The 14,666-nt window shown below is 43.2% G+C and overlaps 1 protein-coding gene across 6 annotated transcripts in view; it reads left to right on the top strand.

Annotated features, from left to right (window-relative positions):
- LOC120792819 (zinc finger C3H1 domain-containing protein-like) overlaps positions 1–14,666 on the top strand; it is a 34,742-nt gene that overhangs the window by 4,851 nt on the left and 15,225 nt on the right. For 2 of the 6 annotated variants that reach the window (XM_040132178.1, XM_040132176.1), the window contains 15 exons: positions 1,151–1,344; positions 1,599–2,082; positions 2,189–2,254; positions 2,352–2,563; positions 3,358–3,481; positions 6,083–6,177; positions 7,547–7,738; positions 8,543–8,704; positions 8,947–9,084; positions 9,908–10,026; positions 10,145–10,297; positions 10,453–10,627; positions 10,761–10,889; positions 13,148–13,828; positions 14,419–14,528. In XM_040132178.1, the coding sequence (XP_039988112.1) occupies positions 1,151–1,344; positions 1,599–2,082; positions 2,189–2,254; positions 2,352–2,563; positions 3,358–3,481; positions 6,083–6,177; positions 7,547–7,738; positions 8,543–8,704; positions 8,947–9,084; positions 9,908–10,026; positions 10,145–10,297; positions 10,453–10,627; positions 10,761–10,889; positions 13,148–13,828; positions 14,419–14,528 (3,034 nt within the window). The remainder of the gene's footprint in view (positions 1–1,150; positions 1,345–1,598; positions 2,083–2,188; positions 2,255–2,351; positions 2,564–3,357; positions 3,482–6,082; positions 6,178–7,546; positions 7,739–8,542; positions 8,705–8,946; positions 9,085–9,907; positions 10,027–10,144; positions 10,298–10,452; positions 10,628–10,760; positions 10,890–13,147; positions 13,829–14,418; positions 14,529–14,666) is intronic. The other 4 variants (XM_040132182.1, XM_040132177.1, XM_040132180.1 and 1 more) reach the window with 3 other exon arrangements.

The following is a 14,666-nucleotide window of genomic DNA, read 5'->3' on the forward strand; positions in this document are numbered from 1 at the left end:
TGTCATGTGGTCACTGTCCCAGTCTCAGTGCTGGTAACATTAGATAAAAGCTGTTACACAAAAAAATGCCAGTAAGATTAAATGTCCTTGTCTGAGAATAACTACTAATAATTAATGTTGATGCACAGTGAATAAAGTTGGATTAGTATTTCTTACCTCACGGGCTATTAGGGATTTTTATGGTAATGCATATATTATAATAATTAAAACATTAGGCAGCATTCGAATGCTGATTTGGACGCCGATTAACCACGGCAACGGTCAAAGCTTCAAGGCATTCGGGTGGGCTAGAAATCAGAAACAGGTTTACTGCCAGGTGGGTTTTCACATACAAGCAATTTGCCTTGGTGTAAAGTCAGAGAAAATAAAAGCACCACAAAAGTCAAGAAACTACATACAAATGCTCATACATAACAGATAGAAAATTACAACAGAAAATAGTAGATATATTTTGAAAAGGGTAAATAGCTGTACAGTGTTTAATGTGAAGAGAACAGAGTGTGCAAAATATGGACTAATGTGCAAACCGTCAGTAAGAAGACAATTAACTGGCAGGTGTTTTGCTAATTGATTAAGGCAAAAGCATCAAATATTTGCTGACCCCAGTTTCTTAAATCTAAGAATTTTCTGCTTTTCATTGTCGTAACTCGATACTAAACTGAGTCTCTCTGGGTTTTGGACGTTTGAAGATGTCACTTTGGACTCTGACAGATTATAATGAGCATTTTTCACTATTTTCTGATGTATTACAGACCAAGTCGAGAGAATAATTAGCAGATTAAAGGTATGGATGAAAATAACCGTGAGTTGCGGCTCTAATTTTCACACAAAATTTTTCTTGTATTTTATAGAAAGAGAGAGAACATTTCTGACGGCCATCTTGGTTTGGAGGAAACAAATTCACAACTAGAGAAATATGTTAAAATATTACCCTTTGTTGCAGCAGACAGAATATTTTTAAGGATCCTGGAAATCTCCTCAGAACAACAGGAGGTGTTGATAAACTTCCTTGTGGAGGGGGATAAAGTAGAGCTAGTTGCATTATAACAGAGCTGTTAACATCAAGCAGTCATGTTTAGCTTTAGCGTGTTGAAGCTTAGTGACATTTAAAACATGAGGACGTTTGACCTCCTTTATCGTGTCTTGCCAGGTGAAGAAGAAGGCGAGAGAACAGAAGATGGAGCAGAAACAGAGCAGAAACCTGAAACAGAAGCAGGGGAGAAGACGTGTTCGTGCTGCTGCAAGGAAACGGACAGAGATGAGAAGGAGAAACCTAAAAAGACCTGTTTGTGTCGCAGAGAATCATCAGCCTCCAGTGAGGACTCTGTCGTCTCTCCTGACAAGGTGGGACTCTGATTACGGGTTTGTTCGATTGGTGACTGCTAAAACTCCACGGTTTCCCCTACTATTGCCTTGGGGGGGCGCCCCCCCCCCCCAAGAAACCCAAGGGGGAAAAAAATAACAATCGAAAAAAACAATCAATTGAAGTACAATCTTGTACATGCTCTGTAATATTGTCATAAGAAAAACTTTCATTTCAAAGGCAGAGGAGAATTAACAATTATTATTAAAAAAATGTTAAATTTTCCTCTTTATAGAACAACAACATGAAAAACAAAATGACTCTGTTTTCTGAGCAGCCGGTGCTGAAGGTGGAGGAGGAGGAGCTCTCGGAGCTGCAGCTGCGTCTCCTCGCTCTGCAGTCGGCCAGTAAGAAGTGGCAGCAGAAGGAGCAGCAGGTGATGAAGAAGAGTAAAGACCGGATCACTAGAGCTGCCCAGGAGAAGAACTCCGGCCCCGGCCTGAGCCCCGCTCCACTCAGCAGGCAGAGGGTCACCACCAGGTCTGCCGCTGCCGCTGCCGCTGCCGCTGCTGTGGCGGACAGGAACAGAACCAGGTCCAAACCTCTGGAGAGGGACCGAGACAGGAACAAGGCCGGGCCCCGACCGCCAGACAGAGACAGAGAGAGACTTCCAGAGAGAGACAGACCTAAACAGAGTCCAAAACCTGGGCCCAAAGGTCTGCTGGAGAGAGGCAGGACTCTAGGAAAACCTCACTTGACCAAGAAAATTATTAGTCCAGGTGAGAAGGCTCAGAACATGCCCCCGAATCAGTACGTCTGTTTGACATTCCAGTGACTAGTTTCAAACTGGTATTCTCTGACTTTAACCTTCACATCTGGTTTCAGCATGGGCATTGAAAAACTGGAAATGCAAAGAAAAACAATCAGATTGGCAGGCCCAACACTACACTGGTATGCCGCAACACTGCACGCAGACCACACTTTCACTACTTCTGACTGGCAACTTATCGATGTCAGTTGTGTTTCCTGATTAATAATCTTCTCTCAGGCTCAGCAGCGAAGCAGGCGTTCAGGAAGCAGCAGCTGAGGACGTGGAAGCTGCAGCAGCAGAGAGAGCAGGAGGAGAAACGACGACAGGATGAGGAGGAGCGACGCAAACGAGAGGACGAAATCCGAAGAATCCGCGACCTGTCCAACCAGGACGAGCAGTACAACCGCTTTATGAAGCTGGTGGGAGGAAAGATGAGGACGCGCAGTAAAGTAAGAGGCTTCAGTCAAACGTTCATGTTCAGCTGGGGTGATTCATGTCTGTGTGTGTTGGTTTTCCTTTCTAGCCCTGGTTGGCTCCGTCCCAGAGTCCCGGACGGAACTGCTGACTATTTTATTATCAGTTCATCTACCCATCATTCTCTCAAACGACTAGTGGTGTGATCAATAAGAAAAATAAGAAATAAGTAAGCAAATAGTGAAACACCCATCGTAATTTCCTACAGTAGGTATAGAAAAGAACGCTGTATGAATGTGTGTGTGAATGGTTGAATGTGGCAGTAGTGTAAAGCGTTTTTAGTGGTCGATAAGACTAGAAAAGTGCTATAGAAGTGCAGTCCGTTTACTGTCGCTCCACTTAACTTTTTTTTAAAGAGAAACATCAGTGTTTGTGGATCATGTGGATGATGAATACATCAGGGTACAGTCAAATCAGTCCGATGTATTTTAGGTGAAATCTGCAGTTGTTCCTCATTCAGTCAGGTTTATTGGTCACGTTAAAAATCTAGGACTTTGTTCTTCTAAAAGAACTGAAATTAGAAGTGAGAAACTCTGATCTAAACCAGTCACATGAAGTGGCTCAGAAATATGACCAATTGTTGTCTGTATGACAGATGTGGAATCTATTAAGTGATAGTTAATGAAACCTGGACAGATTGACTGTTACTAACCCCAGAGGGGAGAGTGCAGACTTGTCCCATCCTGCTACAGTTAAAGTGTGTTGACATACAGTAACATGTAAGAACAAATGGTACCACGGTGTTTCTTTTTGTTTCTTTGTCCTTCAGTCTAGGGATCGTGAACACAGGAAGTCCACAGGTAAACAGGGCCTGGACGCCTCAGGTAACCTCTACCAGTATGACAACTATGAAGAGGTGGCGATGGACACCGACAGTGAGACCAATTCACCAGGTGAGCAGACAGAAAGAAACTGTCTGTTATTTGTTAATGTTTATGTCAGTCAAGTCAATTTTATTTATATAGCAACCAAATCATAAGAGGTTATCTTAGGGCACATTTCATGTAGAGCAGGTCTAGACCGAACTCTTTATAGTTAGATTCCCAGAGACCCAACATTCCCACATGAGTAAGCACTTGTTGACAGCGGCGAAAATAATTCTCTTTTAACAGGTAGAAACCTTGAACAGAACCCGACGTGTACGTGTGTGTGTGTACCAGCTGGGTGAGAGGGGTCGGTCGAGGGTGTGGTTAAAACAGTGGGTGGGTTTATTTACACTCCGAGTGAAGCCAATTTACTCTATTGATGAGATAAACACAGTGCTAAGGCTCATTATCAACGTCCACATGATATTAAAATCACCAACTATAATTACTTTATTTGTACTAAGGACTAGACTTGATTTTAAAAACTCAGAGAATCCAGATAAAAATTCAGAGTACCGTTCAGGAGCGTGGTACGCTACAATAGATAGAACAGGCTTTAAAGTTTTCCAGGTTGGATGTGAGAGACTAAGAACCAGGGTTTAGAAAGAGTTATAATTGAGTTTAGGTTTAGGGTTGATTTATTAGACTTGAGTTAAATATGGCTGCAACTCCACCTCCTCGGCCGGTGCCTGGAGGAATGTGAGTATTGATATGACTCGGGGGAGTGGATCCAATTAGGCAACATACTGATCATGACACAGCCAGGTTTCAGTGAGACTAAATGAATCAATGTGATGTTCTGATATTAGATTGTTTACTGATACGGCTTTGGATGGGAGCGATCTAATGTTGAAGAGTCCACATTTAATTCTTCTTTTGTTGTACCTCTGCGGTGCTGGTCTTAATATGTATTATGTTTCTTTGTACAACTCCTCTTCTGTTTATTTCTGAGTTAATTAATTTCGGTGGTCGGGGGGCAGACACAGTCTGTATGGGGGTTTGGGTGGGTGACTGCTGTAATGGAAGCACAGAGAAGCATGTAGGACGGATCTCTGCCACCTGGTCTCAGGTCTGGGTTGTCATGGTTTCGGTCTACAAATCAGTCAGTCCGATTTCTAGATATGAGAGTTGCTCCATCCAACGTGGGACGTGTGCCGCCTCTCCTGATCAGACCAGGTCTTCCCCTAAAAGTCCGCCAGTTACCTACAAAGCCCACGTCGTTTGCTGGACGCCACCTCGACATCCGGAGGTTGAATGATGACATGCGACTACATGACATCACTGGTCAGATGAGGCAGCGGCCCAGAGAAAACTACGGAGACCGACATGGTCTTATACGCACCGATTCAGCATTCCTCTTAGTGAACGGCGTAATCGGATGTCGTTACCGCCGACGTGAATAACAATCTCACTATGTTTACGTTTACCATTAGCCAGCAGATTTAAACACGAGTCAGCGTCTGCCGCTCGGGCCCCAGGAATACACGACTGTGGTCGCTGGTGTCGCGAACTTCGTTTCTCCAGACAGAGCTGCCAATAAGAGCAGCTGGTTTCTCAGCGGGTGTATTGCTGAGTAGGGAGAATCTGTTTGAAACGAGAACTGGTTGGTGGTGAACCATGGGCTTTTGCTTTGGGCTACGCTTCTTGTTACGGACAGTCACCCAGCCGCCCTGGCTTCCCGGCTGCGCGGGGGCTGCCGGGTGGAGAGTAGGAGCTACGCTTAGCCGGCTCGCACCGGCTACTGTGGGCTAGCTAACTACTGCGGCTAACGATTTGGTTTCCATGGTGCAGAACCGTTTTTCCAATTCACCGAGCCTCGCTTCAATCACTGTAAAGAACCTAATTTACTACATCTACCATTAACGCCAAAGGAGGCAGAGATGTAACTAAACACAAGACAAACCGAGCAAGAGAGAGCAGGAGAGTGAGCGAGAGAAGCATCGCTAACTGCTAAGCTAAAGTAGCTAGCAGATCTGAATAGCGTGTAAACGACTGTGAAGTAGCGAGAAACTTGCTAAAAGAAGCTTTGAGTGCTTGAGCACAACTAGTGTAACATTACATCCACAGCCGCTGTGATGAAACCAGTAAAATTAACTGGGCTGAGATAGAGCTGCAAATAACGCAACCAGCAACAGAGACGCCAGAAAGCGGAAATGACACAATACGCTCACTGCCGCACGTCGGCACGTCAGGAGACGAGTGACGTTCACTGTCTTCAGTTACGTTACCGTTACGTTAACGTGACCGTTGGCAGATGAACTGTACATGTACTAAATGAATTCTGTTGATGAATCTTGAATTCACACAGGAAAACAAACCAAAACTGTAACACGTGTTAACAATGTTAAATAGAGAAGAGAAAAGGTTGTTTTTCAGACACACAACAGTCTATTCATACATCAGTCATCCCTAATAGAACAGAACCAGATCCCCTTATTGAAAATAATTAATCATTTATTAGTTAACCTCACATAATTACTGTCACAAAACAGTCTGCACACAGCATTCTCTCCTCTTCATCAGCTGTCGTTCATCATCAAGTCCATACAAGTCACAAAAGCAGAAAATGTCCCCTTTTCAATAGTAAATGAATCCAAGTAACCTTTTGAATATTGTTTGTTTTTTCAGTCCCCTCCCCAACACACAACCCGTTCAGTGGCGAGGATCCAGGATGTTTCCCTCAGATGTCTCTGTATGTGACAGACTCTGCTCAGTTTGCACTGGTACGCTGCTTGTTTCACTCTTTGTGTCTGTTGGGGGGTTTTAATAAGAACAATATCTAAAAGAGACATTTTATGTCTGTCTTAATGAAATACTCACATTCCCAAATGTACACTGAAACTACTTGTTTTCCCTCCTCTTCATACCGAGTGAAAAGATCCTTCCAGCGTGATTCCAGTATAAAAACACATTGTGCAGTTCATCTGATGCTAAGATGAGTCTTCATCTCTCTGAGGTTCAGCAGGTTTTTACCAAAGTTAGTCGTTTTAGTACAAATTCCCCATGTGTGTTACTGTCCCTCCACCTCAACCCAGCATGGAAACACTGAGTGAGTTCTGAAGTAAATAGATTGTATCTGATGTGTCTAACTCAGACTGAAGCCTCACATTAACTTCAGGAAAAATTACATTTATTTTTTTTTTATACACAGGATGAGGACTGTGGGTTCTGTCCATCATTTCCATCATAATGTATCTGGACATGTGTTTGATGTCCACATACATCAAAAAAAATTTCACACAAAGCTTTATTTAGGAAATTAATCCTGATTATATTCTCTAAAATGTCTCTCTCTTGTACTTGTGGATATCTTTATATTGTTTCAATAAAAATCAATAATGGGTTTTTCTATCAAGTCAGCTAGGGATGCATTAATCTCTGAGGTTTTCTAGCATCGATTTTTTTTTTTTAAGGATCTTGGTACAAATGCAGCTGAAAATAGTTTTAGGTTACACAAGTACTAACAGATCATTTCAGTTTTTTAAGAGATACAGTATGAACAGTTGTGGCTAAAAAAGAGTCCAGATGCTGTAAAAAATAAAATCTAAAGTGTCAGTGTCTCTGATTTGCCACAGTTACATTATGGTCAGCTGCAGAGGAAGTAGGGCTGAATGATCAGTTGTTTTTGAATCTCGCTCTCCATTCACACCCCTCTTCAGTCTCATTTTTACATAACAGTCCTGCCATCTTTACATTAGCGGCGAGATCTGCTGCATCAAACCAAGCGCTCCCTTATCTCCCAAAGCTGTTACAACAAATGACAGAACTGTGCTGGTGATCTGTACACAAGAAGACCGGGAAGATTTGAAAACCAATCTAATGTGTGTGTCATAGTGAAGGAGAAAGCAAAATGAGTCAGACAGATTTTGATATGCTGCTATGTGCAACTTATGAACAGTTTTTTACTGTTGGCATAGTGTTGGTTGCACCACAGTGTGTGTAGTCTGGGGGAGGAATAAATAAAGCATTTCTATGTGTAAATCACATTTGTTTAAAAATAAAATGCATTTTCTGTAATAAACGGTTGTTGAGTTAAGAAATGTAGATGTTAACGCAGATATAAAGTAAGCTGTCTCTGTCTCCCTCTTGTAGGATTTCTCTCATCCCTTCCTCCCCCCCATGCTGTCCGGTGTTCCTCCCCCGCCTCCCCCTCTCCCCCCTCCACCGGATGAGCTGGAGCCTCCTCCTAAACCTCCCTTTGCTGATGAGGAGGAGGAGGAGGAGATGCTGCTGAGGGAGACCTGTCTGATGTCCATGGCCAACAAGAGGGTGGTGGCGACCGAGGTGTGTTACTGATCACATACTGCACCATCCTTTGTTTGAGTCCAGCCGGGAACCAAACCAGAACGTCATACTCCCGTCTCCCCTCAATTCCTGTCTGCCGTTACTGGGGAATTCAGGTTGTTGGCAGAAGTAGACAAACCTCCATCAATGCAGTGGCACCAGAGTTCTATCAACTCTCATATAACACTATGATGTGTGTAATCATTTCATTTAACGGGAGAGACGCCGGGATGGACAGAGACATACAGGAAAGGGCCGGAAACTTAGCTCTAGCTTCAAAAATAAAAGCACAAGCTTTGGTTTAAAACTCCATCAGTGTGTGTATCAGTAGATTATGTCCTTTATCAGTGGAGGAATGTAGCTAAGTGCATTTACTCAAGTACTGTGCAGAAGTACTATTTTGATGAATTTGAGTATTTCCATATTCATTCTTCTACTTTACTACATTTCAAGGGAAATTGTTTTCTGTTCTACAAGTATTTGCCAGTTTGCAGATTCATATTTTACACACAAAACATCAGATCAGTTTGTAGAATGTGATACATGTTCATAGATTAAACCAACCAACATTATTGAAATAGTTTAATAGTAACAAAAGGGGCTGTGCTGGCAACACAAGGGGGTAATTTTACTTTAGATACTTAGAAGATATTTTGTACGCAGTTAGTTTAATCTGTATTATTAACTATGCACACCTGGTGGTGCTGTGGTTTTCATGTTTATCACTTTATTTGACAGAACTCGTGTCTCTGTGGTTGTGCCTGTGACGATATTATATTTTTTTGTTTCCTGTTCTGTGTGCAGGAGAAGAGCTCCAGCGGTCCTCCGTCTCCCAGCTGTCAGGCTCCTGCAGGCGTTCAGCAGCCGACCAGAGGAAACCTGAGCACGGTCAGTCTGAACACGGTGTCTCAGCCACGAACCAACAAGTTCGCCAGAGGACATCACGCTCCCAGAGCTCCACTGATGGTAAGACCCTGACAGGTTGCTCCATTCATAAAACCCCACAGCTGAGAGCAACATGTTCCTGTAACACACCTCCTCAGATGTCTGCTGTGGTCTAAAAGCCTTATCCTGCAGCAGCTGAGGACAACCAAACACAAGTGTTGCTGTTAAACAAAGTGTGTATTAACACCTCCAGGATTGGAGGGTTTCTCCCTTTAAAGAGTTTGTCTGACTCTCACCTGTTTGTTGTTGTGTGTTTTCCGCAGCTGCCCAGACACAAGTCAGTGGTGGTTTCTCTCAATGATTCAGATGACAGTGACTCGGACATGGACGCCTGCAGCTCCACACAGCCGGTGTTCGGAGGACTGGAGTTCATGATCAAAGAAGCCAGGAGGACCGTGGAGGTGGGGCACATTTTCTGCATCTTCTGTAGACATAAAAAAACCTGGGAAATACAACGACAAAATGATTTCAGGACAGGGGAAATTATAGAAATGGTATAGTTGTAGATAAGGCAGTTCATTACTTAGTGTGGCAGTTTCTTTTCAGCCACTTGTACCTTCTGTAAAATTACCAATTTCTATCACTGGAATGTCCTAAATCCCTGTCATAAAGTCCAAAAGATGCTAGTTAAACTGTTAGCTCTAAGAATGAGGGACCTGGAGCTTTAATCCTTTTTTAAGGATTTGTAAAATGTTTTTGGTAACATCATTTCCACAAGTTCTGTAGCTAAATGGTCAGTTCAGAAAACAAAAGATGGATAAACATACAAATTCAAGTTATAATCCTTAAGATTGCAGAGCTGGTTGATAGGGCGAGGCCTGGGATCACTGAGGGCTATATTAAGTTATTTTGTCAGAAAGAGGCCAGAAGAGCAGCTTTACATAACATACAAACTAATGTTTAATAAAGAAGTCAGTTGATAAGTGGCTGTTTTTCCATCTTGCTATGAGCAACCACAATCTGATTTCACGCTGCACACGGGTGAGTAGTTTTTCTGTCAATACCTAGTGTGCAGGTAGGAGATCTGAATACAGTGTGGGATTGGACGGATCTGCCGGGAACAATAAAAACTAATATATACTGAGGACAGAATGTAAATACATCATGGAATTGCTATTGCTGAAAAAATGCAGATCACCTACTGTCTAGAGGAGAGAGATTGATTCATTTGTCTGTTTGTGTGGAACGTTACATGATTTGAAACTGTGTCTCTGACATTTCCAGGCAGCGAAGCCAAAAGGAGCATCAGGATCTGAGAAGGAGAACAACCCCGTCAGAACTCCTGAGGCATTACCGGAAGCCAAGAAGGCCGAATACCGCCTGCTCAAAGAGGAAATCGCCAGGTACGGAACTTTAAATCAAACACTGTCCTGAGCTCAACACCCAGAAACACAGTCCATAGAAATGATAAGTTTCACATGTTTTTAAAGACTAATCTGTGAAATGATTCCTGACTTCTAGCAGCAGGGAGAAGCAAAAGACGTTGAAGGATCCCAGTCAGAGTCCTTGGAGCTCCACCTCACCTGCTGTGTCTGAGTCTGTGGTGGATTCATCAGGGAAAACGACTGCAGAGGTGAAGCTGTGTGAAGCTGAGCAAAGACTCAACAAAAACAGGTGAGCGCTTCAGCACGGTAGAGATACTGGATGATACATACACCATCAAACAGCAGCAAACACTGATCATTTGTAGGTCTGGATAGGTATACGGAAATTTATCTCGAACATCTTCCAGCATTAGAATATTTTAATGTTTTTCTCCTGTCACACAGGGAGCTGCTGCAGAGAGACGAGGCCGTCCTCAGACATCTGCTCCAACAGGAGCTGAAGAAGAGGGAGTCTCTGAAGGCTGCTGAGGCCAAAGTGGCCAAACTGAGAGAGCAGCTGCAGGCTTCAGAGAAGATCGTCAGTGCAAACAAGACGCTCCTCAAGAAGCTCCAGGAACAGGTGAACTGCAGAAACTAAAGGTTTATTCAGAATGCACGTTCACATCTTGGAAATGTTGTCGGAATCTAAACCTACAGAAGACAGTTTAGTTTATTGTGTAGTCGTAGTTCATATCTGACCGTTCCTGCTCTAGGTGCATCGTGTTGAACATCGAGTGTCCATAAAGAAGAGTCTGGCGGTCAGGTTGGAGCAGGAGCTGGCTCTGGCTCAGCTCGCTGCTGGAAGAGGATCCAAGCGCAGAACAGACGCCAACCAGACCCTGGTGAGTAACACAAACCTTGAATTTTCTGCTCCTCTTTCAGTAAAAAGGCAGGCATGGGGAGTACAGCAGAAGGACAAAATAATGATTAATAAAGATTATTTTCATTAGCAATTAATCTGCTGATTGTTTTCTCAATTAATTCACGTTGTGGTGTATGGATGTCAGGATATAATAAAAAATGACATATTTTATGTAAATGTCTTGTTATGTCCGACCCCCCCCCATTACATTTGAGAGACTGGAATTAAGGGATGTTTTACCATTTTTCATGAGTAATCAATCAATCATTCAATCAAATATTCATTTCAGCTTTTATCCGAATTTTCAGCGAACCCGTCCATAATAATGAAAGCATCTGCGCTTTAATCGTTAACACATTAAACCACGTAATATCTACTGAAATGGATCGCAGCACCATGTTCAGCTTCACCTGGAGAATGTAACCTGGGATAAAAACAGCAGACTGTCTCTGATTCTACACTTGCTTATAAAGTACTAAGAACCCTGAAATGCTGATTCGGGCCTACAGATTAGTGACCTGACCGTTGGGTTCTGTGGTTTATGGGATGGGTCTGGGATGTAGATTCCCGTCCTGCTCCACAGACAGAGAATGTATTGATCCGCCAGGTGTTTGTGTGAATGACTTGCACCTGACTGAGGTTTACCGTTCCTCTTTGGTTCCTACCCGTTTCTTGACAGTTTGACGGACACTGAAGGGATTTAAAGCTGTTTGAGACAACTCACTTTAAGCTGTCTCCATCTGAAGGTCATATGTCAACATTAGCGGGACATTTTATCTCTTTACTGAACGCAGAAGCTGTGTTTTGTGTTTTTGTTTTTTGGTTTCTGTTTTTTTTTCCCCACCGGCAGCTAACGGTAGCTGTTTGCTAACAGTTGTTGGCAGATGACAGACAGGCTCGTATAAGGCTGAGTCTTGACTCGTGGCAGTTTTTGGCGTTCATTTGATGAGGTGGTATTCCAGGTATTTTTATGTTTCAGGTGAGTGATCCTAAGTGGCTTCAAACTGTTAATTAGCCTGACCAGAGTGAGACGTTTTGATTAAGGGGAGGCTAGCCATTACCATTTGGATGTAACGTCTGGTGTTAACGTTATTTCCATGGAAACTAACGTTAGCTAGCGTACTTGTTACTCCAAATTCCACTCGTGTAACGTTACTGACGTTACCGTTCGTCCAAAGTGCCAACTCAACGTTAACTTCAGCCCCTGGTGGTTTCATTTTCTCTATGCTAAGATAATGTTAGCAAAGCTAACACTGTCTGAACCACGACCTGATTAAACAGTTTGCTGTTGGATTTGTTTTGGAACATGAGACAGATGCATGAGACAACGATATGGACATGTAGCTAAAATGGACCCACGTTACCTCTGATGCAGTAGCCTGATGGTGTCGCCCGAGAAGGTGGCAGATGCCAAACTCACCTTGTGAAATGACCCTGTGACAGTTTTTTAGTTGTGGTTGTGAAACCAGTTTTAAAGGTCATATCTAGGCTCTGTCTTTTAATTGACTAAACAGCAGTTGCAACAGCTGAAAAAGCAAAGACCACAATCATTTTTTTTTTAGCTAGATCAGGTAGGTGTGTGTGTGTGTGTGTGTGTGTGTGTGTTTGGGGCGGTTTGAGGTGTGGTCCAGACCTTGGTCATATAATAATGTTCCCTGAGGTCAGAGTGCAATCATCTTCACTTTACATTTATTGGACATTTTTCAGTGTTTTTTCCAGTTATGCTTCAGTGTTATGCATAACACTGCTTCATGGTGTTTAGTTGCTCTGCTGTGGCTAATAAATAAATACATATTGATCAGAGGGGTCACAAGATGTAAACAGTGATGAGAGTGATGCTGCACTTTATAGTCTGGCAGTGTAATATCATAGATTTGGATATTTCCAAACACAGTGTATCAGTGTTTCTCTGGCTGACTGTGAATTTACAGAACAAATTGTAAAGATTCCTCCCAGACATGTTGTAAGACATGTAAAATATTTTTGTGTCTGAAATGATTTTTCAACAAAGAAGTTACTTTATTAAAAATGGTACAACAAAGCAAAGTTAATCAAAAGTGAGCTCAGAGTTTGGAGATTAAACACAAACAGAAAAACACGTGCGTTAGATGTACCGGGCTTCAGCTGAATAAAATGAGAGAGGCAGCACTTATTTGCATAATGACAGCTCAATGAGACCGAGCCTTCAAGTGTGTGCACGCAGTCGTGACTTTATATGAATCCTTTTCTGTCCCTCAGCCCAGCAAGCTGCAGCGTGTGGACGGAGCTCCTCGCGGCTCAGAGCGTCACTTTGCGGAGCTGATTGCTCAGAAGCAGCGGCTGCAGCAGCTGGAGTCTGAATACGCCCTCAAGATCCAGAAGCTGAAGGAGGCCCAGGCCCTGCGTAACAAAGGAACTCCATCAGAGCTGCCAGCAGAGCCGCCATTACGAGCTTCCACCCCCCCAGATCCTCAGATCCAGATCCCACCCCCCTCTAGCCCCTTCCCTCTTCCCCAGCCCTCCCTACATGACCTCACCCAGGACAAACTCACCCTTGACAGTGAAGACGTTGCTGAGGCTGATGATCAGGAATCAGAACCCACACCTGCACCGGCTGCTGCACCTGCTGCTGCACCCACACCTGCACCCGCTGCTGCACCCGCTGCTGCTAAAGGCCAACGCCGACATTCCCTCCGTCAGTCCAGCAGCTCCTTCACCAAACCCAACTTGGAGCAGCTGAGCTCCCCTCCAGCTAAAGACAGCAGCACCGCCAAACCTGCCAAGACATCAGCCAGCTCCGAGTTTCCTGCAGAGATGTTTGCAGGGCTGGACCTGGACACTCTGAAGCTGAGGTACCAGCAGCAGGCCCGAGTGGGAGAGCTGCTGCTGAGGGAGCTGCAGAAACTAGGAGAAAACGTCGACCACCCCCCAACTGGACAGGTGAAACCAGAACTTTAAAATTGGGGTTGCAACTAACCATTACTTTCATTCATCTTTATGAGTATTTTTTCAATTATTTGATTAATCGTTTTGTCTATAAAGTGTCAGAAAGTATTGAAAAATGCCCTTTTTAATTTCCCAGAGCCCAAGGTGACGTCCTGAAATGTCTTGTTTCTTCCAACCAACAGTCCAAAACCCAAAGATATTCAGTTTACTATCATGCATGACGAAGTAAATCCTCACATTTAAGAAGCTGGAAACGACTATAACAATTATGTGACTATCAAGAGAGTTGCCGATGAATATTCTGTTGATCGACCAATCGCTGCAGCTTTATTTGAAATTGAAAAACATATTTCCTTTGGTTTACTTGATCTTATTCAGTTCATAAGAGAATATCTAAAAATGGTCGTATCATGAGTGCAGTTTCACTCATTTAGGTCTTCCGGAGTAAGACAGCAATAGTGCCACTTGCTTCTAAACAATATCACGTGATGTTATTGTTTATATATTTAGAACAAGTTCAGAATAAATTTCCACTTCATGCTTTTCCATAGTAACGTGCTGTATGGTTTTCTTTCACTGTGCAGATGGTTTCAGTGGACGTGGATGCAACAACAAGTCAATCAGGGAGCATAGAGCTGAAACCTGTTCCCTTTGGACCGTATCACAGCCCTCTGCTGGTCTTCAGATCATATAGGTAGACTCCACATCAACACATTGAAAATTCACTTTGCGGTTCCTATAAAAAGTAATTCACCCTCCTTTGAAAGTTTTCATGTTTTATTGTTTTACGGCTTTGAATCAAAGCAGATTTAATGTGGATTTTCTGACACTG

Source organism: Xiphias gladius, chromosome 8, assembly GCF_016859285.1.
Source record: "Xiphias gladius isolate SHS-SW01 ecotype Sanya breed wild chromosome 8, ASM1685928v1, whole genome shotgun sequence".
NCBI lineage: Eukaryota > Metazoa > Chordata > Actinopteri > Istiophoriformes > Xiphiidae > Xiphias > Xiphias gladius.